The 25,264-nt window shown below is 42.7% G+C and overlaps 1 protein-coding gene across 2 annotated transcripts in view; it reads left to right on the top strand.

The window, feature by feature from the left end:
* efna1b (ephrin-A1b) overlaps window positions 1-25,264 on the top strand; it is a 34,283-nt gene that overhangs the window by 3,579 nt on the left and 5,440 nt on the right. Inside the window, exon 1 of one of the 2 annotated variants that reach the window (XM_054621926.1) lies at window positions 19,445-19,818. The exons of the other annotated variant lie outside the window; for it this stretch is intronic. Coding sequence (XP_054477901.1) covers window positions 19,721-19,818 — 98 coding nt within the window. The 5' untranslated portion in view covers window positions 19,445-19,720. Of the gene's footprint in view, window positions 1-19,444; window positions 19,819-25,264 lie in introns of those variants that run through there. 2 annotated transcript variants of the gene reach the window in all.

Raw genomic sequence — 25,264 nt, forward strand, 5'->3', positions numbered from 1 at the left:
CGCAGAGCCAGGCTATTGTTCATACACTTAAACAGCCATAACACACAAGAACAGCATTAGCTGTCTTACCTTTAAAACAAGTGTTTCTACCTCTGTGTAAAAATCGCCCACCTTCTAATACTTAGTACTGGAATATAAAATCCAAAACCCATGACTCTTAGCTAAAAGCTAACTCTGCACTCTAAGCTAACCTGTTGTGGGTGTTTTGTGATTATTCTGCCTACTCTGTTCAGCTTTGGCTGCTGCAGCAGCACCTGTGACTGGCAGACAAATCGCTTATCCATTATCTGGAGAGACTCTGTACAGAACACACATACTGACAGTAGCTATAATATAATGTTATAATGGTATCATATGAGAGAAATATCATAAACATCACAGGTGAGAAGCCAGAAAAGATCTTATCGTTACATGATATGATAATTAGTACTAAGGTAATATTGGGTACGCCATTAGGTAAACAAAATAGAGAAAAATAATTATTGTTTCTAAATAATTATTTTAAAGTGAAATTAGGAGTTGCATACAGGAGTATGACATTTTCAGCAGTACAGTCTTTTTGGCTCATTGTAAGTTACTGGCAGATCATTTATAGGAATTATATTACACTTGGCTTAAAACGATGAACTGAGAAGTGTTTTGTTACAAGTTTTGGCAATTTCTATAATGTGTTTATGAATAATATTACTGATTATGTTATTCAATGACTGGGGAAGAGGGCCCGCAGCCACAGCTCTGCCCTTCTTCCGCCTAGCTGCCCTGCTGTTGTCACACTTCATTTGACAATAACATGGTGTGAAAGGATCTGATTAGTATCATCAGTTCCATCACTTGTAACAGCACATGCATATCATTTGCAATAATAGGCGATATTCTGTCATGTGTGTGTTCAAGTGTGTGTGTGTTTGTGCGTTTGCATCAACTGCTACTGCTCATTCAAAAAACAAGGATTTTCAAACTGACCAGAGATCAGCAAAAGTTCTGTAATCATTAAGCCCAAACAAACTTTCACCCTCTTTCAAATTCCTGTCTTGATTTTTCTTTCTCCCACATTAGTCTCAAATTTCTCTCTATTCTTCTTTTTGGCTTTATATCTTGTTTGGTCCTGTCTCAGGTCTAACAAATGGACGGTGAATGAGTTTGTTCAGTGACGGCCTTGAACGCTTGCTCTTCTCACGTCGGCACACACACCCACCAACTCAAGCACACAAAAACACAGACGCACACCCACACACCTACACACTGAACTAATTGTTTCCCTTTGGACACAAACAGAATTCTGTTCAGATCCATCACTGAGCAGAAACAAACAGACACAGAGAGTTTTGACAGACACAGAGAGCACTGTGGTACGAGGAAATGGCTGCGAAGCCAAACCGAGATTGATACAAGCGTGAAACGAGGAGGAGGACGATCAGAGCCTTTGATCCCCCCTGACCTAGAATCAACAGCGGGCCACACTGGTTCCCAGTGTTAGACTTATAGTACAGAGATTTAGTACAACTTGTTATTACTTCCCCAAAATGTTGTAGTATGAGCTTGGTTTTCCTACCTTATTTATGATATATTTAAAGTTAACAATGTGTCATTATTATTATGACTTTTGGCCAGAGCCAGGCAAGCTGTTTCCCTTCTTTTCAAGTCTTTATGTTAAGCAAAGCAATGGATGCTTGTGATTTCTTCATATTTAGCATTTAGACATGAGAGTGGTTTCAATCCTCTTATTTAACTTTTAGCAAGAAAGTCAACAAACACATTTCACAAACTGGATTGGCAGCATGTAGTGCTTCACAAAAGGCAAAACCATAAAGCAACACGAGAGAAAGATGAAACGGTGGCTCAGTTTTTCAATGTAAAATATAGTAAATAGTTTCATAATTGTGATGGTTTGATCTGGAGTGTATTTCTATGCAGCAAATGCAGTGAGTCATTTCCTGTGGTCTTGGGTAATATGGCTAAAGATCTAGTACTACACAAAATAAATTCTCACTCCTCAGTCAGATTCTTAGCACCTATTACTTCACAGATTTACTGCTATCCTATGTTTATTCAGCTCAGTCTGCTTGTCTCCTGAAACCAAATCAAACCTCCAATAACAAATTCTAGGCTAACAAGAACAGGCAAGCTACAATTTGCAGGAATACGAGAGTGGTATCAAACTGGTATCGTATAGATTTTAGCGCTGCGCAGAAGGTTTCAAGTTTCAGTGCCTGGAATAATGCTGACGACAGCATGGCATCACACAGGAGTGGACACTCATGTTGGTGGTAGGAGTCAGATGAAGGAAAACAGAGCAGGTAGTGAGGTAAACAGGAGTAGTGTTTCTGGGTGATGTAAACAGTATAGTATCAGTGACCCGCCTTACCAGCAGCCATGATCTCACCTTGTTTAATGAGTGATAAGAAAAAGGTCCACAGGGATACTTGGCCAGTTTGTCCTTTACTTCTTTTCTTTCGTCCTTTCTTTGTTTATGACTTTCTTCCCCCTTTGGCATTATAGTAATACTATTAAGCCAGACAGAACTGATCAAATTCAGATTGTACTGTTTTTACATGGATTAAAAAAAAATGTGCAGGCCATATCAACATCAAGTCAACGTGAAAATATTTGCTTTCTTTTTCCTCCCGTTTTCTCCCTGCTTCTCTGTATTTCTTTAGCTTTACATTCTGTCTCACATTGTCCCATTAATGCATGTTTGTTTTATTCATTCATTTTTTAAACTCTTTTTGCTCTAACTCGACCCATGAGTCCACAAGCCCCCTCTCTTCAGACATTCTGGCATGCATATATAAACCCACACACACTAACAGATACCTTCCACACACTGGTTTGCAAGGGAATAACTATGCACATGCTCACACAGAGACAATGGTGGTCTGAGGAAGGGACAATAGTGCCTGTGTGAGTGTTGCTGTGCCTGTCTCTGTGGGAGTTAAATGAATTCCGGCCAGACTCGCAGAAAGAAAGGTTTCAAAGCTGAGTTTACAATTTACATCGTCTGTTCGGCCAAAGCAACCCAACTCTCAAAGTCTATTCTTGAGAAACAGTGGTGAACTTTGCACGTACACTTGTAAGATAAAAAGTTTTATTGAGTTATGATAACAACCATACAGGCTCAACCTTTTCTTTTATATCTCTTTCTCTTTGGCTTTCTTATCTGTCCTGTAACAAGGTGCGCACATACACCTGGCTAACAGTTCTCATAAATACGGAGCGCGCCATGACCTAACGCACGTACACTTACACGTGGGATTCAGTAGGGCAAAAGCACATATGTCATCACGAGCATGCAGTCGGTGATGATTCACGTATATGCTCCCATATATTAATTCTGTTATGTTATATTTATCAGCATCCATTTTCACGAGTGTTTTGTTGCCAGCTTGTTCTATGTGAGTAAATCACCAGCTCAACATCCCATACATACATCCCATATTACTACCAAGCTGTTTCCGTTGTTGCCAAGGTAACCTAGACCTGCCAGCCTGAAGCAGGACCTAATTACAATCTGCCCCCCTCCGCTCTCTTCCTCTTTTTCCATTCCTACATCCATCCTTCTCTGTCCGCAGAAACCTCTCCGATCCTTTCATCTCTCCACAACCCAGGCTTGACAGAAACAAGAAAATGTGTCTTTTTGATAGAAATGTAAGTCGGATAGCTTACTGCCTTCTCCTTCTGTCTCTCTCTGTCTGTCAATTAAAGTCAGTTCGTCTGAATCTGTCTGATCCTTGTGACCCGCAGAGACCAGGCAGGCCGATCCAGATTTGACTGTAATGACCAGTCCTTCATTTGCAGAGACTCTAGTGGACTGAAATGTGCTTTAAGGACACAGAAGTCAGGCCTGAATGTCTTGGAAAACTGCCCTTAAAACAGTTTGTCCTCTGACCATCTTTCTGCTTAATTCACACGAGCAAATGGGCAGCCTTCATTGACAGCTGTATTAACACTGTACCAATGGCAGCGGACCAGGATCCTTAAGCTGTAATAGGTGTCGTAATGTAGTTCATAAGTAGGGCTTAGCCTACTGTTAGCCGTCTGAAACTATGGACAATAAGATGTAGGTCAGGGAGCAATCTGTCCGGATGGACTCCGACAATTTGGACACACTCCATGTGTACATATACACACCATTTTTTTCCCTCCAATATTTTCTTTAGGTGGGTCAAACAGACTGAGTGATGCTGGTGTTGTTGAGACTGCTGTATGTCCACACATTAAGTCATTCTCTGCAGAAAAGTCAACACCAATCCTAATAAAACATTGACTGTGCCAACAAGCACACAGACGTAGTTCAACAAGAGTCAGACACCTCATTGCTTAACCCTAAAGCACATGCACCCCACCCAAACACAGAAATAGACCACCCAGTCCCCAGAGACCACTATCGTCCAGAACTGCGTGTGCTTTGGGTGTATACCTCAAAAAACGATGATTTCATTGACATTTTGATTTGACCTCACCCGTTTTTCAACAGCTGCTCATGAACATGTAATGCGTTTGACTGACAACCATTCTGGTTTGTGTGGCGGTGCATTAATTAGTGCTGTGTTTGACTTCACCTAAATTCTTCAGACAAGCCAGCAGGCTATCTTAGTCTTTCATTCATTCGGTCCCCAGTCCTTCCTCTTTTTAGTGCAAGTGTAATCTTGTCACTTATTTCTCTTTCTAATATAAAACATTTTTTTCTGGTGTATCTCCTGAACCCAATCTACATATTTCAAACTAATTTACTCTCTCCGACAGTATCAGACTGAGACGTTCCTCTTCTCCCCTGCCCTGTAGATCTGCGTAGTGACACAGAGCTGTTTCTGTTACCCTCCAAAATAAATTGGGCTTTATCAGGACAGAGATCAGGTTACCCCTCCTCCCGTTTTGCCCTCACCCATCCCTCCTCCTTCCTTCTCTCCGTTTCTGCCTCACTCTCTTTTTTAATTCTCCCCATTTCCTTGTATTGCTAGACACACTTCCTCTTTTACCTATTTCCACCATTTTATTTCTGCCTTAAAATTCACCCTCACGCTCATTTCCTGCACTCCCTGGTCCCCTTGTGGACTGGAGCGCAGTAAAATGAATGGCATAATTAGAATCACACACTCTTAATTGGCTCTTTCCCAGCTCCATTCATAACAACTCTATTTAAAAGCACACCCCTCTCAGGGTGTCTGTCACTTGAGGCAAAAGTGTGAAATTAAGCTCGCCAGAATGCAGTAAAAAGCAGTGAACTCTGGACACGATGTGTGTATGTGTGTGTGTGTTTTTGTGTGTGTTCCCAGTGGATGTGTGTGGAATGCACTCATTAGCCCATGTCCTCTAATGAGAGCCATGGGTGGTTTAACACCGCGGCCCCTATAGAGGCCAGGCTGTGCCAGGCTGAATTCAGCCTGATTGTAATTATGGCAGTCAGTCTGACAGCCTGGTCTTCTAAGAATTATGTTCCCAGTTTTGAGGGAGACACATGTTCTCCCAGATTAGACCTACGTTTGTTTTTGACATAGACAAATATGTTTCTAATCATAGTCTGCAGATGTCTACATATGAGGAGGGCAGGGTGGATGAGTGGGTCAAGCTAGCACAGGACTTTCACGAAAGAGACCACTGTTCATGTCCTGTGTTAAACCAAAAGTCAGCATTGACTTATTTTAATTGACGTCCATAACTTAAATAACATAACAAATATTCTTATTTTAAACCAAACCATGAGGTTTTACTAACCCTTACTAACTAGTTTTGTTGCCTAAACATAACCATGTAATTTAGTTGCATAATCAGATGTTTAAAATTGCAGCCGTAATCCGTGAGAAAATATGTTTCTCTGCAAGCTTGTAGTTTAATTGTACTAGAATGTAACTTTGTAGGAGACAGGGTTGAGTCTGAACAGACAGCAGGGCATTAAAGGGCCAGGGTGTAGGATTTTCAGGTATCTATTGGTAAGGTTACAGATTGCCACCAACTGAAAGTTCTACCATGTGCTAAGCGTGTAGGAGAACTATGGTGGCTGATGCCAAAACGCAAGTGGCCCTTTCTAGAGCCAGTGTTTGTCCGTTCTGGGCTGTAGAAACATGGCAGTGCAACCAGAGAAAGTACAGACAAGAGACACCCCATTGAGAGTTGGTTTTGTGTGTTTGTGTCACATTGGTTTTGCAACTGCGAGTCTAGGAGCAGGTCCTGATTGCTTGAATTGACTCCTATCAGAAAAGTGAATGTTAGCACAGATTATGACCAATTTTTCCCCTCCATAGTCTCCATGTTAATATTGGACCCATTTTTCATAAGCCGCATATTTTCCAAAACGTTCTGACACTGAAATGGGAATTTTTTAGATAAATCCCCTAAATGCTCCACACTGGCCCTTTAAAAGGCCTCTCCTTGCTATGTCCTGGTCTGTAATTAGAAATGTCAGAGCTGACCTATTGAGTGTCTTTGGCCATTTCTCTGTGCTGCTTTTACAGAGACAACAGCTGGAGAGGGAATTGAACCAGCAACTCTGTTGGCAGCCATTTGTAGTTAGGGAATTATTTCCAGTGCAATCATGATGGACAGGAGGCCAGCAAAGAGGTGATGCAATACTACAGGGATTGGTCCCATGACCATGTGTGTGTGTGTGTGTGTGTGTGTGTGTGTGTGTGTGTGTGCTTTTGTGTGTCTCAGAAATAGGGAGTAGTGTGAGCCCATGAGTACAGCCCTGAACCACAGTGAGCTAACCACAGTGAAGGACTGCAATTAACTATTTTCCCAGAATAGTGAGAAAACAGTCAACTTCTATACTGACCATGAAGCTTAAACAAACACACATCACAGTGCAAGCTGCTCATGCCAAGCTACGCTTATTCTCCCTTTTTAAATATGGAAAATTCCACTTCAAATGTCTCTGCAAAATTTCCAATTGCAAAGTCAGGTTATCGTTGACTCGCTTATCAGGGAATATACACACCTCGCAGAATATGTCATCCATGAGAGAGCCGAGCCTGAGAGCTTTTCCGAGCCGTCAGGGTTCACTGATTAATTTGGCATTTATATCATCTGCCAAGCTTACTTTAATGAAATTTCAAGTTTTCTCCGTATTATTTCTTCCTGTTTTTTTATACTTGAAAAATACAGACAGCGGAGTGAAGCCCAGCAGTACGAATCAATTTCAAAAGTGGACATTTTATTGAAATTCATATCAGTGTTGATAGGTGGATCCCATGAATGCTAAATGCACCTGTGGTGATTTGGAAAAACTCTTAAGTCAAGCAGCGTTACATTAAACAGAAATATTTTTTGCAGTGAAGAATGATGATTTTCTTTGACACAAATAGAAGAAGAATGGCCCATTGCAAATATAAATTACTAAAAAGAAATCTACACAATCCAAGACCCTTTGATTAGCAAAACACAGATCTTACATACATTTAATTACATTATATACACAATTTAAAAGACCCCAAAAATCTAAGAAAGAAAACACGATAACATAGAGTGAGCAGTTTAACCGTGTTTATGAAATACACTTACACAAACTGGCACACAATCGTAACTCACAAGCCTCAAAACAATCCGTCTGATGTTGATGAGGGCATAAATTATTTTTTGTTTGCGGTTATCATTTCCAAATCTGACATCTTTCTTAGACTGATTCAGGCCAATGCACTGACGTACTCCATTCATACTAGAAAACACAGTAGAATGAACACACAGTATCAGAAACACCCACACACATCCCTTTGATAGGAAGAGCCAGTGACGTTAACCCACTTAAGTGTTATATCCAATAATGGGATCAGGTCCTTATTTTCCATTGACAGAGAGGAGAAGAGTAAAGAGAGGAGGGGTCCCACACGCACTGAGACGACCGTAAACTCAATCCTCTGTGACGCCACATGATTTATACTAATACTTAATTTCTCCCTCTATATATCCTCTCCTGTTGAAGTTAAACCAAAAACAGATGTGAGATTGCAGAAGTGAGGTGCTGTCCAGATTAGATGACAGATATTGAGAGTTTAGAGAGATGATGTATTGTGCTTTGAAGCTCACAGCCCTTAACCCTGTTAAAACCAGACTTACTGCGCCTCCTCTTCATACCTTATCCCCCCCCCCATATAGACGTGGACACTAATGCGATTGATTTTAATCGTTTAAGAGTAACAATAGAGACTTTGAGGAGGTAGGTAATCCCCTCCGGTACTGTTCTTCAACTGTTATTTGTTTAACTTTCTGACCTGCCCTTTAAGTGTATCCCCAGTTTACCTGACCTTCGGCTGGAAACTGTATTACATGACAAGCTTCCACTGTAGACACTGTTGACCGGAAGCAAGAGGTATAGGTGGGTTTCTATTGGAGGCTTCGCAATTTGTTTTCCCTTTATCCTTTAAAGTTTCTCTGAATATAAGTGTATGTTGTGTAATACGTAGAGGACATAGGAATCGTACCAGTGAACACAATCATTCAATATCTCAAGTCTTAGGTCAGTGCTACACCCAAATCTGGGACCTGTCAGATTCTTTGGTTCCAGGTTTCCAAATATTTTTCGACAGGTTTGGCCCACAAGCCTGTGCAGATGGCAGCGATCAAAGCCAAAAATGTCCACAGTGTTTTCATTTTGCGTGCAGGCACTTAATCTACTTTGATTTTGTTTGGAGTTCTCTTCCAGTCTTACTGTTTTTGTCAAATTTATCACGATGCATTTTGGAGGCTGCACTGGTCTTGCATCATGCCATAATGACTTAGACATGTTGGTTGTGAGCATATTCCCTCTCTGTCAGTCCTATGAAAGCCCACATCAGAAGAGAACATTTTATTTGAATGAGTAGAGTCCCTGATGAAAAGACTTCTCCAAAAGAACCTCCCTTTCTTTGCAACTGAATAATGTAAAAAACATCCTGCAGATCCCCGTGAGCCTCTTTCCTTACAGGATCGTGTGTGTGTGTGTGTGTGTGTGTGTGTGTGTGTGTGTGTGTGTGTGTGTGTGTGTGTGTGTGTGTGTGTGTGTGTGTGTGTGTGTGTGTGTGTGTGTGTGTGTGTGTGTGTGTGTGTGTGTGTGTGTGTGTGTGTGTGTGTAACTGAATCAGGCTATTTTATTCCATTAGTCAATTCTGGTAGAGGACACCATCTGTTAGCTGTTAAGAGCTTTGGAGGGGACCACCGCCCCAACTGAACTTTCATTCACTGCCTGTTTTAACTCTCCCAATAACCTCCAAAACGTGACCTGACCTTTCCTCAACCCATCACCTGCTGTCATCAGAAAACGGTCGGTCCACACTTTGCTACCTTGGATAATTTCAGTGACTGCACGTCCATAAATCACTCAAGCGAAGCATTGTGTGTGTGTGTGTGTGTGTGTGTGTGTGTGTGTGTGTGTGTGTGTGTGTGTGTGTGTGTGTGTGTGTGTGTGTGTGTGTGTGTGTGTGTGTGTGTGTGTGTGTGTGTGTGTGTGTGTGTGTGTGTGTGTGTGTGTGTGGCCTTGTTTAGCTCCCAATGATGACAGTTTGGTTACTACCTGAGAAAAGGGCTTGAGTATGGTTGTGGCCACATTCAGGTGGTTTGCATGTAGCTCTACTGCTTAAAAACAAATGCCTTTGTTATAGGCTAGCATTTCACTCACCAAACTAAGTAAAGCAACCTTACTTGACAATTTAATTTGCAAAAATGATTTAGTTATTAACAAAATCTTAAATTTACCAAAATAATTTAAAAAGAAAAGAAAGGCAAGCATTTAAATATGTCCCCATCTCTAAATCGGAAATTACCATTAGATTGTGCTGATCCCCTGTTCTAAAATGTGCGCTTAGGTAGTTTTTTTGTGCATTGAGAGATTTGTATGCGCTTACTTTCATATAAAACAATAGGGCCATAGCCAGGATTTCAGACATACTGAAGTCATGACTGATAATTTCCCAAAGCAAATCTACATATGAAACCAAACTGTGGTATAAAATCATTTTTTATCTTTGTGTCATTCAACTGCCTCGAAACATTACCAAGGAAATTACGTTTGTGTCCTTAGTATTAGCTTTGGCCCTGGTGTTACCCCTCATGTTTCTTACCCTGCTGGACTGTTGCCCATCTACACAACTAGCAGTGTGTAAACTAATATAATCATCAACAGGACTGACTATAAAGATAAAGGCCATGTTGTAAAAATATATAAAATGTTCCTCTGATGCTTCCAGTGAGTCATTCTATTATAAAAAATCATCAATACAAAGTTCTCACTTATGTAGAAAAACAGATGTGTGTTTGCCTTTTGTGTGGCAGTGTGATAGCTGGACTCGATATTGCTGCCAGCCACTTGCGTCATTTAGGAGACCCTGGTTAAGGAGATCACCATGGTGACCACTCTTTGCCAAGAGGTGCACAAACCAATACACTCCTGTTGGATTAAAAAGCACATAAATAATTAATGGACCCTGCTCACTAAATTCATTTCCAGTCTCTCATTAGACAATCTCTTCAAGGATCACATCTGGGCTCCCATTCTGAATGACTCCTCTTTGTACTCTTTGTCATTATCGGAGTTTGCACAATGTGATCTTAGGAATCCTTTACAGAAGATGAGAAACCTGCACAAAAAAACTGTGTTAAAATCTAGCACACGGAAGAGTGTGTAAGGTCTAGATGTGTGGTTGAGTGGCTGAGTGTGGGTGGAATTGGCAGTGTTACATTTTAAGTTGTAATTGTATCTACAGGTGCTACAGGTGTGTTACTATTTGCTCATTAGCATTATGCCACACTTCTGTTCAACAGGAGAAAACTTTGTCCATGTTTTAATGGATTTAATGTCCATGTGCGTGTGTGCATGAGCTCCCAGGTTGAGTGTGTTTACTTGTGGAAGGGAAAAGGGACAGCCTCCTGACATGGCAAGTGCCAGACTGAGCGTTCTTGATAATTAAGCGACTGTGCGATTATGCAACGAGCGTGACTATTGCCAGTGATAGACAAAGAAAGAACAGGGAGACAGAACAGGAGGCAGAGGGAACAGCGTGACTGGGTTGGATGAACCAACAAGAATAAAAAAGAAACACCACTGAGAGAAAAAGTTGCATGTAAAGATAAAGTTGAGTTGTTAAGTATGTTGGTTCGTTTGCTGTACGGAAACTTTTATGGTGTGTAAGTTGGGATTTATGCTACTCGTGAGCATGCAGTAAACTATATTTGGAGGGGGTCAGGCAATGTGTGTATGCATTTAGGGAATGGTAACGTATCCATGACACACATACATACACTTTGGCCTTGCACCTGTAACATTGTAACCTTAGCAGACTGAGTGTGTTTGTGTGTGTGTGTGAGTGAGCACCACAGGACCTAAACGTGGTTAGCAGCAGGCTATTAACTTCTTGCCTTGTCTAACTTGTTGATCCTTTGGGCCTATCCATAGACTCAATCAGCATAGCATGCATGTTGTGAGTCTAAGGGTCACTTGACTCTAAGAAAAAAAAAAGATAAATCATAATGGTTAATCAGTATAGTGGCATGTTTAGCTCTAACATTTGCAACATTTAGCTACGTAGACATGTGGACTTTTTTTTTTTACTTGTGGCTTTCCAAAGGATTTGAGAACATGGATGCAGAGATTTGCATGAACATGAGTGAAGTCGGAAACTGATGTCGGCTCGCACTTGGCATTCCAATTCATCCTGGAGGAGTGAATTGAATGTGGAGGTCAGGACCCTCTGCAGGCCAGTCACACCATTCCTCTACCATGGCCTTGCTTTATGAACGGAGGCATTGTCCTGTTGAGGGCATTCCCCAAAATCTCACAACGTTGGAAACACATTACTCTCTAAAATGTCATTGCATGCTGCAGCATTTTGATTCCCCTTAATATAAACTAAACTGGCCAAGCCCAATCAACCATAAAGGAGTCGTACAACATTGTGAGTAATGCGATTTCTTGTGGAGAATCAAAAGACACAATTGATAAAAATCTTACAGGTTCTCTTTGGAATTTTTAACCCCTAGCATCGCTACGGAGCTGTTATTGAGTGTGTCTCTGCTTAGTTTATCCTTTGCAAGTGTGCATGGTTGACACAGTCAATAAACAATGGTGCCAAACCATTTCACTGATCAATAGGTGGCAGTAACACGCAAAGATATTCTGCAATGCACAAGCAAACGCAGTGAAGAAGAATGCTCGTAAACATGGATGTAACAGTTCTGGATTAAATGTACTTTTAAAGTTGCATACTGTGATGTCCTAATGTACTCATATACTGATGTCTAAGGACAAAGTCACATTTCTTTTGAGGATACAGAAGTCAAACCGATGATCTATGAAAGGATCGTCTGTCGTCAAACTACATGGCTTTGCAGTGATACTAATTTATGTCGTTTTGGTTCAGGCTATGACACAGTGTGTCACGAGAGCACACTGAAGCGCCTCATGTCTCGTGAGAACAGCTTACACGGGTTACATTTCTAACATACTTAGGCAGTTTATTCTGAATCAGGAATTCCTCGGTTGTCCACATGTAATGGTAATAATGTGACACTGGTCATAAAAGTGTTTGAATTGTATTAGTACCAATAAGCAATATGCATGACAAAGCTTTCGTCCCCTTTCAAACTGATGAAACATTTAGTTCATTCAGAGCTGCTTATTTTGAGTTCAGTTTGTCTTTTGACATTAAAGCTAAAGTATCTCAACTCATCTCACTCACTTAATATTCAAAGGCAGAGCAAATTCCTCATGAACTGACATCCCTCCTCAGCTGCCGTCTGATCAATTCTATTGTTGGCCTTCTCAGAGAAGGGCATATGAGATGCATATCATTATAACAGAGCAATCTACTGCCGGAGAGGAGCAAGCATCTCTTTTTTTACTCAAATCCTGATATGTACACATGTATCCACACACATGCACACACATGTAGACACAGTCATGCACATACACTATGTAGGCTACACACAACCATGCACACATGTACCCAACAGCCGTGCATGCACACACACACAAAACCACCCACACACACCCCTTGGAAGAAGCCACTCACACTTCGCCCCCATAGAGTACATGTCAGTCCATCTGGGATCATTAACACTATGTTAATGAATATAGGGCTGGGGCCAGGAGCATGTGAGGAGAGGAGAGAGTGAGTGAGAGAGCTACGGAAAGAGATGGAGAGAGAGAGAGAGAGAGAGAGAGAGAAAGAGGACAGAAGGTTGGAGGATGGAGGAGGATAATGGATTCTATCCTAACAAATGCACTGCCTGAGGTACTTGTGCAGGGGGGGGCAGATGAGATGAGGGATAAGAAAAGATTGAAAGTGAGGGGAGGGGGGGCAGCAAGAAGAAAACCGGTCCACACCAAGACGGGGGAAGTAGGAACTGAAAGGGACCAATAGAGCATAAAAGAGAGAAAAGGGGAAACATTCTACAGCTATGTGAATGCAATGTGGTAAAGGAAACAAGAGAAAGTAAAGTAATCAGGGAGAGATGTACCCAGTACATTCTGGCTAGGGGCCAATGAGGGCTCTGTGGAAAAATAACTGAACAGATGAACAGAAGAAAGGGAAGGAAGGAAAGGCATCAGAGACAACAGATGAGTCGAGAGAACAGGCGGGGAGACAGACAAGGAGATACAGTATAACAAATGATGGCAGAGGCAATGCAGGATGAGTAGCGTGGTTAAATATTTCACTGGGTTTTGTTTGTGCTTTTGTGTGCTGGTGTGTGTGTGTCTGTGTGTGTGTGTGTGTGTGTGTGGGCATGGGGGAGTGAGAGTCCCTGGGAGACAGAAAGGAGGACAGAGCGGTAGGGAGGGAGCAAACTAGTGAAGTGTGCCTGTTGACTGGGCGAGTTAATGATTCCTGCGGTCTGAATAGTGAGACGGTGTAAGTCCAGGAGGGGGGGCGGAGACTAATTTACCCCCCACCGACACACACACGCAACACTGTTTCAGTTTGTTTGTATGCGTGGTTTGATTTGATACCCTGTGCTCATGGGTTTGGAAACAGCCCTCAATGGCGACTTCACAAAAGATTCTCAGAGCAGAGACAACACCTCATCAGGAGTTTGTCTTTGAAAGAAAAACTCTATCTGGCCCCCAACCGGGCTAAATCTAGACACATGGAGCGCTATTAAGCAGAAGTGTGCCTCCCTGTGTTTGAATGGGGCGACCACCTGTATGCAGATGAATGGGTGTGAATAGAGGGCCGGGAGACATGCCTTTGTGGCGGCAGAGAAGGAGCAGCTTGTCGGAGTGTGCCACTATGAGCCGGAGAGCCAAGGGCCCACAGGGGTCTGGGGATAAAGGGGACAGAGGGCAGCAGGGTGACAAGCTGTCCGTGTGTAGATGAAACAATGCCAAGTGTTAACAAGCCTAAGCTAGCGGTAATGACAGAGGTTGGGTGAACAAAAGGCAACTATTTGAAATGCAATCTGTGATTAACTAGAGTCAATACGGAGCATATGACAGTGATTTAGCCCCTTTAAGCCCCTTTGCACCCTTTGCATTGTATCGTAATGTTTATCATCCCTATGACCTTTTTTTTCCATTAACAGCTAAGGTTATTCTCTGAGGGAGAGGCACAAATGGCACATCATCAGCTGAGGAGGAGGCTCCAGGGCAGGACGAGTGATGACGTGATCAAGTCAGGACAAAAAAAAGGGAAGAAATGTATTCAACAGGATAACATCTCACTCTTTCTAATGCAGAAAAAAACAGAGACAGCAGCACTCCTACGCAGCTTTAAACTCCAATAAAAACCTGTACAAGCACATACATGTGTTCATTCACTAGCCTGAGGAGCAGTTTCTCTACCATCCCTGGTTGGTTCCTTGTTACATTTTCGGTGTGGCTGACGCCCAGTGTTTCCTACAACACCCTACTTCAGAAAGTTTCACTCGACTTCATTTTAATTTATTCTCTCGTCTCTATTAAAACTCTCCTGCTTCATATTTCTGTGTCTCAGGATACCTCTTCAGGACAGAGGTCCCTGACCAGCTCTGATCCCCGCCTCAGGCTGGCAGGATGAGTGGAGAAGACGAGGTGGAAGAAAAGAGCAACACTGAAAATTTAATAGGCTGAGGGGGACTCAGTCTTTTTTTTTTTTTCCAAATAGCAGTCTCCCACATATCTTGAACCCCTCTTATCTTATCAAAACATTTCTTCTAGCTGAGCTGAAACTTTTCTTCTACCTCTGACAACATCTGTTTTTGCTTTATTTGTCTCTTCACTCCCCACAACTCGTCTAAACGTCCCCCTCTTATAGAAAATGCATTTGCGGCTGATTAACCATTATGATTTATCTATTTGAGGTTGAGTGAGTAGGAAAGAGAAGTTCAGGCATTGCCAGGTACAGGTAGCTCCACTTGCTCTCTGTGTTTTTACTGCTTAATTACACAAGTTATGCAAGTGAGGGATTTCCATAGCATGTTGAACAACTCGTGGCAGATACTGTGACGCCTGGAGACAAAGTACCTTGGAAATAAACAAGGCGGGTTTGCTGAGAGCTTTGTGTGGATGTCAGGTCTTCCCCAGACTTCCTTTAATCCAAGTTTAGAGCTGTCGAGCTTTCTATCATCCCAAACACTTTTTTCTGTGAGTTTCTTTATTGAGCCATCAACTTTTCTATGCTTCACTGTCATTCGCAGAAGCCCTGGTCTTCCCTTGTGTGTGTGTGTGTGTGTGTGTGTGTGTGTGTGTGTGTGTGTGTGTGTGTGTGTGTGTGTGTGTGTGTGTGTGTGTGTGTGTGTGTGTGTGTGTGTGTGTGTGTGTGTGTGTGTGTGTGTGTGTGTGTGTGTGTGTGTGTGTGGGCTGTGGGAGGATTAAGTCCTGATCTAAGAGTCATCCCAGCTACAACACTATCGTACATGTTTGCGTAAATGTACATATGGGAGATCCCAGACATATGACTCTTGGCAGCAGCAGCAGAAAGGAGGTGTATTTGTGGTTTGTGTCGTGCTACACTGTTGGTTATGTGATACATACGTCTATGTATCATGATGAGATCCCATGTTTGAGCAGCGGGGGTCTGCTGGGACACGAGGGACAGTCTCCTTGTGTTGTGTATGAGAGAGAGCTGGGGGTTCCTGCAACAGTATTTGCATTTCAGTCATTCCTTGGAGGAACATATGTTAAAATCAGTTTCTAGTGTTGGTAAGGATATATGAAAGATGGTGGGCATTACAGGTACAGCTGCGGGAACATATGAAATCCTCCAGAGGTTTTTCATACAGAGAGTTTATCATGAACTGGACTTGTACCCATTATTCTTCATCAGCTCACTTACTCCCCCATCTTTGGACCCACTTTAGTTCGCTTATCAATCAGGCATCGTGGTGGATGACGCTGTCATCTACCTGCTACAAAGATGCCTTTCTCACCTGGAAAAGGCTGGAAGCACTGTGAGAGTCATGTTCTTCGACTTCTCCAGTGCCTTCAACACCATCCAGCCTTTGCTTCTGAGGGACAAGCTGGAGCAGACTGGGATGGACCACCACCTCACTGCGTGGATCCTGGACTACCTCACCAACCGTCCACAGTATGTGAGGATAAGGGAGTGTGAGTCAGATCTGGTGTCCTGCAGCATGGGGGCCCCACAAGGAACCATTCTGGCTCCATTCCTCTTCTCCATCTACACTTCGGGCTTCACATACAACTCTGCAAACTGCCACCTGCAAAAGTTCTCTGATGACTCTGCAATAGTCGGCCTCATCTCCGCCGGTGACGACAGGGAATACAGAGAACTGAACCAGGACTTTATCGGATGGTGCCAGCGGAACCGCCTCCAGATCAACTCTGGTAAAACCAAAGAGCTGGTGGTGGACTTCCGCTGGGGTAAACACTGTCCTCCGGAACCAGTGAACATCCAGGGACTGGACATTGAGATTGTGAAATCTTACAAGTACCTGGGTGTTCACTTAAACAATAAACTGGACTGGACTGATCACACTAACGCACTTTACAAAAAGGGTCAGAGCAGACTGTATCTGCTGAGGAGACTAAGGTCCTTTGGAGTGCAGGGAGCACTCCTGAGGACCTTCTTTGACTCTGTGGTGGCATCAGCCATTTTTTATGCAGTGGTCTGCTGGAGCAGCAGCATCTCGACAGCCGACAGGAAGAGAATAAATAAACTTGTCAAGAAAGCCAGCAGTGTGCTGGGATGTCCACTGGATACGGTGGAGGTGGTGGGAGGCAGGAGGATGATGGCCAAGCTGTCATCCCTGATGAACAACACCTCCCACCCCATGCGGGACACCCTGGCAGCTCTGTGCAGCTCCTTCAGCCACCGGCTGCTTCACCCCCGGTGTGTGAAGGAGAGGTGCCGCAGGTCCTTCCTTCCTGCTGCTGTCAGGCTGCACAACCAACTCTGCTCCCTGCAGACCACATGACACTAATACACTAATACGTTAATACACTGTGCAATACAACATTTATAATAATTTCTGTCTGTATATATATTTTTACTGTGGATTCTCTACTGTTCTTACTGTTTTTTACTGTTTTTATTGCTCATTTGCTTATTTATAATACTTATTTTGATCTTGTGTTTTTTTTTTTTTATTTTTTTTATTTACTATGTCTCTTGTTTTGCACTATCCTCTATGCTGCTGTAATCCTGTAAATTTCCCCACTGCGGGACTAATAAAGGATTATCTTATCTTATTTTATCTTATCTTATCTTCCTCCTCCTTTTCCCCTTTTTTTGTGAGACATTATAGAGCGGAAAATCACCCCCAGCTGTGATTAACCCCCAACTGTCTACGGGATCTACAGTGTGTGAGTGAGAGAGAGTGTGTGTGTGTGTGTGTGTGTGTGTGTGTGTGTGTGTGTGTGTGTGTGTGTGTGTGTGTGTGTGTGTGTGTGTGTGTGTGTGTGTGTGTGTGTGTGTGTGTGTGTGTGTGTGTGTGTGTGTGTGTGTGTGTGTGTGTGTGTGTGTGTGTGTGTGTGTGTGTGTGTGTGTGTGTGTGTGTGTGTGTGTGTGTGTGTGTAATGCTCAGAGGGCCAGGACGTGTCTGCCTAGGGACAGTCAGACACTTAGCTTGTCTGCACACACACACACACACACACACACACACGCTCAGCTCTGAACCAGCTAACCCAGGCTGGGCTCCATCCCTGCCCCAGGGAAGCCCTCTCCTGCTGGGGCCACAATCCCGCTGGCACCCCATGGTCTGGAGTCTATCCACTCCATCTGTGAGGTTGTTTTCTGAAGTTACCTGTCTGGTGACGTGGCGAAGCGGAGACCACAAGATTAGACTGGTTGATAAGAAGGTAATAATTCTTTACTATCTGGCAATCAGTACAGCAGCGTGCCTAGACAACAACAGCCTGCCAGAGCACACACACCTCTGTGCAGAGGGTTCAGATGATTACAACACAACTACTGGAACAACTCTGTTCAGTATATAATTTACTAAATGAATCCGTCTCTGCAGCACCAACATATTTGAAGCTATGTTTCAAAACAACGCAATTTAGCACAAAACAAAAGAATACAAGTTGACAAACTTGTATTGCAACGCAACACAATAACTCTGCACAATACAGTTGCAACACAGTACGTCACAAAACAATGTAACACCCAAACATTACAGCGTTACATCATAAAAACACAATTCCAACAACAACTGACACCAAGATAACACATTGGCTTTATGAATTCACTTAAATTAATTATTTAAATAAATAATATTTTTTGTGGTAGAAAGTACAAAGTTAATTTACTCAAGAACTATACTTTATACTCTATTACTACGTAATTTAGAGGTACAGTGCTTGTACTTGACTTGAGTATCTCAAATTCATGCTACTTAAAACTATAGTATATAAATAAATACTATACTTTTTACTACATTTATTATAAGCTCTAGGTACTACTTACTTTTAAGATTAAGATTGTTCTGCTTACATGTTAATGCATCAATAACTAGGATCCGATCATATATTAAACTGATAGGGGATATTCTGCATAATACTTAATAACAATAATAACAATACTGATACTTAAGTACTTTTCAATACATACATACATATGTACATACAAACATTTTGTTCGCAATGCTGCATATTTTTAATGAATGACTTTTACTTAATAGACACCTTTTGTTATGTAGCTTGTTATTAATTGTGTGAAGTAAATCTTTTTGAGATAACACTGCCATTTTATAAATATTTTTTTTATGTCCTACTTGTATGTTACATATTCCTTTATAATCTCTTAATTGATTTTAACATCTGATAAAACCTGTTGACAGCTGGTGTTATCTTGATTCTAATCCAGTGGATCATAACTCCATAACAATAACCAATGTCATGTGTTTTATTTTTATTATTCATTTACGTTTTCACTTTTTATTGTTTCTAATTGTTTTTGTCTTGTCACCACATTGACTTATATGTCTTTATTACGCTCCTACGGCGTGATTAGAGGCTTGTTCTAGTAGAGTTGTTTTTGTGTTTTTCGATGTTCCTGCGAGCAGATGAGCGTCTCCAGTGGCCGTCGGTGGTGGGCGGGGCGTAAAGACTGCCTTACATCTATTGGCTGGCAGCATGTCGAGGGGCGGAGCTACAGGCAGACAAAACAGAGAAGATGCGCTTCCGTGAACCAGTCAAGAGTTGCGACAGTGTTTGGTCAGCTACATCACTCTGAACTGCTTTGAGTACTCTAGTAGCGTAATATCCACGGTTGTTTCTCGTGCACGTATTTAAACATTTAAATCTTCAATTAAAGAGCCTTTTTTTTTAATCATCGCTTACTAATTGAACTTGGTGAGCTTCCTGTGGAGAAGAGGCAATATGGATTTGGTATATCTGGTGTGTTTGGCGCTGAGCATCGGTTCATGGTTCGCCTGTGCGGAGAGACACAGCGTCTACTGGAACAGCACCAATCCAAAGTAAGTGCTGATCTGTGCTTTTGTGCGCTGTTTGTTGTGTGTTTGTGTACGTGTTTGTGTGTGTGTGTCTGAAGTTGTCTAACGTGTGAATTGTTGTGAAGGGTCAATCATTCATTGCTCTGTCTGTGTGATTATGTTTCTTTAATTTTCAACACGTAAAGTCTCCATATAGTCCGCGTTGTCCCGTGTGTCATTAAGTACCCAAACGCTGCGCCCGCTCTGGAACGGTTACAACTGGGCTTGTTGTTGTTGTTGTTTTTCATTAATGGTACAATTAAAGGTTCATGTGACGTTTAAGGTGTGTAGTGCTTTTATAGAAACTCGCCTAGCAGGATTGTGATCAGGCTATTAGTACTATACAGCAACACCAGCAGTGGGATGTGAAAGCAGTTTACTGTGAGCGGATGCCTAGACAGATGGACAGATTCACCACTATATTTAACTGCAACACATAGACTCAGACATACTCTAATAGTAGAAAATAGACTGACAAGTATGAACTTGGCCAGTGACTCTGTCTGTAGGGTCTGCACCTGTGTGTGTGTGTGTGTGTGTGTGTGTGTGTGTGTGTGTGTGTGTGTGTGTGTGTGTGTGTGTGTGTGTGTGTGTGTGTGTGTGTGTGTGTGTGTGTGTGTGTTGGTGCAGTGTATGTCATAGAAAGCCAATACATGACAATGAATCAGTGGGTTCATTTCTTAATCCCTTTTATAGAGATGCCACATCAAGACTGTCAGTATGTTGAAGTGTTTTTTTTTTTCATTGGAGAAGATAGAGTGTGTGTGTGTGTGTGTGTGTGTGTGTGTGTGTGTGTGTGTGTGTGTGTGTGTGTGTGTGTGTGTGTGTGTGTGTGTGTGTGTGTGTGTCTATGTGTGTGTCAGAGTAAGAGGCACATATTGCTGATTATTTTCTTTTGAGGTCAGAAATGTAATGCTATCCGACCACTCAGTGGGATCGATGGAGCTTGACAGACGCGCAATATCGCAGTGCGATTTATTGAGCTTTTAGCGTGCAGCGAGTGATCCCCACGCTTGAAAGACAGTATTATTTTATAAGAGAGCTGAAACAAGAGGACGGTCCCCGCTCCTCTGCTGCCGAGATAGGTCGATTAAAATCCGCCACTGAGACTAAACAAGGGCAAAAGCCATTCTGGCCTTTTAGTCTTGTCTTGATTACATTACTGGCTCTCTAATTGCCCTTTAAGAATGACAATAGAAACAGGACTAAAAAAAGAGCCCCTGTAACAAGAAAAACAATTGTCCTGATAATTGGATAAGAAGTCTAATGGAAAGCTCTGTAGTCATGAGCAGTGCTTGTGTCATGGGTTAGTCCATGTGTGACTCACTGGCTGGGTTTGACCCACCTGAGTTTTACACCTGAGTCACCTCACATAGAGGGAGAGGACGTGTGGCTCAGATGAGACAGAAAGGAAAGGTAAAGTAGAAATGCGAAATGAGATAAAAAGGGAGACCAGGGTCGGTCTGCTGTCTCTACTACGGCCCTGGACTATTAATGCTGTCAAATGGGAGTTGTATAACCAGAAGCAAAATCACAATATAACTCTTAACAGACTGTTCTTCTCTCATCATCTGTCATACTTTTATTGAACCAGGACCTTTCAATTTTTTTATTCTCTGTTTTTATGCCACTTAAGAGGTAAAGACAAATAGTGAAAAGTCAGGGACAGTAATTACTATCGGGAAGATGGCAGCTAAAAGCTGAAATGAAACCATAATCGTCTGATCCCCTCGTGCCACTCGTATTCTTTTTTTGTCTCATTTTACAGCCAGTAATGGGGGGAAAAAAGGATCTCATGTCCATTACTCCTATCTTATCCGTCATTCGCAGACCCCCTCCCTTACCTCCTCTTTTTGCCTCTACCTCTCACTTCTCCTCTCTTGTCCTCTCTAATTCCATCATGTCTGTTGTCTTATGGTTTCCTGCTTTCCAGCTAAAAGCCCACCTGCCCCGAACCGTTCCCCAGTGATCAATCAGTCACCTGTTCTGGATCACATTGATCCATCAGCGGGGCTTTGACGGCAGTGGGCCGCGGATAATTCATGCTAATTGATTCTTGGTCCGATTGAGCAGCAGTGATTTGTCTTAGGTGGAGAACAGTGACCAGATGGCAGCAGTCTGCCCATTCATGTCCGGGAGTATAGAGACGTGACATACGCTGGCAGCAGCTTAGGCTTGTGTGTGTGTGTGTGTGTTCCTTTTTCTCTTAATACAATGTATGTAGGAGTGTAATTGATTTTCACCAATCCTGTCAGTGAAATTCATTGTAATCGCTTTCAAGACCTGTAGGGATTTGATGTGTGTGTGTTTACAGTTTCCCTACTTGACAGATAGAGGGGCATGTTTTTCTCCGGCTGGTCTGGTCTTGTTTTTACAGTACGTGTTTCTGCCTGTGTTGATTGTATGAGAGTGCGTGTGAGAGAGAGAGAGAGAGAGAGAAAGGGCGAGAGAGAGATTGAACTTGTGCTGCACTTAACCAGCCTTTTACAGGAAGTGATTCTGTTTTTGTTTTGTACGTGATTGTTGGAGTGTGTGTGCCCAAACGTCAGACTAAAATAAGGAGTGGCCGTTACCGTAGGCAGTCTTACCGAGACATGATAAATGTGTGACTCACACATACACACACTGGGGGGCAAGAGGGAGGACGTGGATGTTAATATTAGCTACAGCCAGCATTCCTCCCCGCTGTTACTATACTCAACTCTGTCAGCTGTGTGTGTGTGTGTGTGTGTGTGTGTGTGTGTGTGTGTGTGTGTGTGTGTGTGTGTGTGTGTGTGTGTGTGTGTGTGTGTGTGTGTGTGTGTGTGTGTGTGTGTGTGTGTGTGTGTGTGTGTGTGTGTGTCTGTGTGTCTCTCTCTCTACAGTACCTGTCTCTTCCTCTCCCCATCTTCACTCCTTTTCCTCTCTTCAACAGCTGGGTCTCCTCCCAGACTGACCACTGCCCCCGAGCCCTCCATCTCCTCCTTTCTCTACTTACTGACTCAATTGCATTCAAGATCTCTATTTTTCGGCACAGATTATTCACAGCCTCCTTTTTAAATACACTATCTCTGTCTTATTGGGCTGCATTCATCCATCCAAGTAGTCCTGGCTTTATTTCCCTGTGCTCTCAGCGTCTGTGCAAATATCTTTATCAGGAGTTTGGTGTAATGTAATATTCTGTTTATCTCTGTCGGTGTCTGGCTGTGTCTGCCTTTGCTGTTATTGAAGCAGCCGGGCCTGCCTTGACATGTACATTTGCCCCCCCCCTACCCATAGCCCACTCAACTTGTACATTTTATACATTTTGTTCCCTCTCTCAGTCTCTCTTTCCCCTCATTATTTCCCCCTCCCCACCCCATGTCCCGTCTGGTTGAAGGCCTCTAATCTCACCAGAATAAGAACACACAAGCACACACACACACACTCACATAGATTACGGATGGCCTCTAATCTGACCATCTGACCCATAGACACAAAACCATCATCCTTCTGGCTTCATTCTATATATATATTTATGCCCTTGTGATGTAATGATGATTACTCTATGCCCTCTATAGTCTGTACTTATGCGTCTGTTTGTTTGTTTGTATCTGGGTCGGGGGGCTATATATAACCTTTAGGATATACATAAATTGATTAATACACTTGTAGATATCCCAGTGGATCATTCCCACCATAATCTCCCAGATGGGATCCATCCTTCATCAGAACAATCAATTCCAATCACCATAGGACATCTCTGTTTAGCTTCATATGCATCCCACCCATTTAATATCAGAAGGCTTTGTGTGTGTAGTCACTGCTGATATAACGGTCCTCTTATCCAACGTGCTTAGAATGTTCACACATACCTTCCTGCATCATAGCACCCAGCAGCACCTTCATTTAGTGACCACATAAACTACAGTATACTTTGTATCTGTGTCTCACCCTCCTCCCACATCACAAAAATCCATGCACCTCTGTTTTCTCTCTGCTCTTCCTCTTGCTTCCTTATCTGAGGTCCAGACTTCCTCCCCTCCCTCCGTCAGTCCCCCCTCTTTCTCACAGACCATCCTCTGTTTTGGCCCCAGTAGTTTTCCACCGAAGGACTACAGATCACCTCTCAGCCCCGGCTCTGCCAACATTAGAGAGGCCTGCTTTTGCAGAGCATTATCGTAGTATGTGTAGGCAGGCATGCGTGTGTGTGCGTATGTGTACACTGCTCATTCATAGCATTTCAGACATACTTTGGCTTTGCTGTCCACACATAGCCCTCCATCGCCCTCTAAAGGATAGTATGGCACCATAATTCTATCAGATGGACTTCAGTTAGAGTATCTTTTTTCAAATAATACAAGGTGACTATTAAATGTAAATTTCTTAAAAGTAACTGAACTTTTCCCCTCTCTCAGCTAGACAAGACAAACAGGCACACAGACTAACCACTCTGTGACCCCAAACCGTATTAAACCAAGCATGATACCATTTGGCCTTCTTCTATTCATTGCATAAAGAAAAGGAGGCAACAAAAAGGGAGTCCGGGTGAAAAGATTTTGGGGGGCAAAGAGGAGGAGTAGGAGCAGAGGCCAGGTTTGCAGGGTGAGAGAAGGGTCTATTGGAGAAAAGGGGATTTGTGTTGAGAAATTAGCCTGGATGAAGAGCAGTGGTATATTATGTCAGCATTAAGAGACAGGCGAAAATAGAGGAGAGGGAGAGGGGGGGATGGGCTGGTTTTGGAAGAATAAAGGAGAGGCAGACGGAGGGAGGAGAGAGTGGACAGTGATGGATGAAGGGAGGGGAGAAGTTTGGAATTGAATAGGTCAGAAATGGCAAGGTCGACAATTTTAAAAGCTCATTTTGCCGTGACCAAAAGGATTCTCATTCAGTGTCTTAACTATAGGATCCATGCTTATTGTCAAATGCTGGATTTACAATCCAAGTAGAGACAGAAGGTTGTATTGGTGCCTAGAAGAGGAAGAATTCCCATCGGGTTTCTTATTGCAAGACAATGAGATGGAGTAAGAATGAAGGTAGATTACATTGGAAGCTAATAAAGAAAGACTTTTCAGTGTATATTAGATTGGCTGTAATGGAGAATCCCACTAGTGAGCAGCTAAACCCATTAGAACCACTGACAGCTCCTCGGCCCATGTGAAAGGAGGTGTGAATCTGCCATGCCACAGCAAATTAATAGGGTATTAAGTGTACACCTCAAAGTAAAAGTGTGTGAGAGCGTGACTGGAAATTTGATGAGTGCGCCTCGTGAGAACAGAGTAAACCATCCAAACCGCAGACCCCCCCCCCATGTGACATTCCAGTGTATGCACACTTACTACTGACTACCTGCAGAGCAAATGGTGGGGGGATGCATCTGTTTAGTGTTTCGGTGGTGCTGACTCGCTTCGTGCATGCAAAGCGAATAACTTCAGTGCTGACTCAGATGGTAGCGAGTGTGAGTAGTTGCGAC

Source organism: Anoplopoma fimbria, chromosome 20, assembly GCF_027596085.1.
Source record: "Anoplopoma fimbria isolate UVic2021 breed Golden Eagle Sablefish chromosome 20, Afim_UVic_2022, whole genome shotgun sequence".
Taxonomy (NCBI): domain Eukaryota; kingdom Metazoa; phylum Chordata; class Actinopteri; order Perciformes; family Anoplopomatidae; genus Anoplopoma; species Anoplopoma fimbria.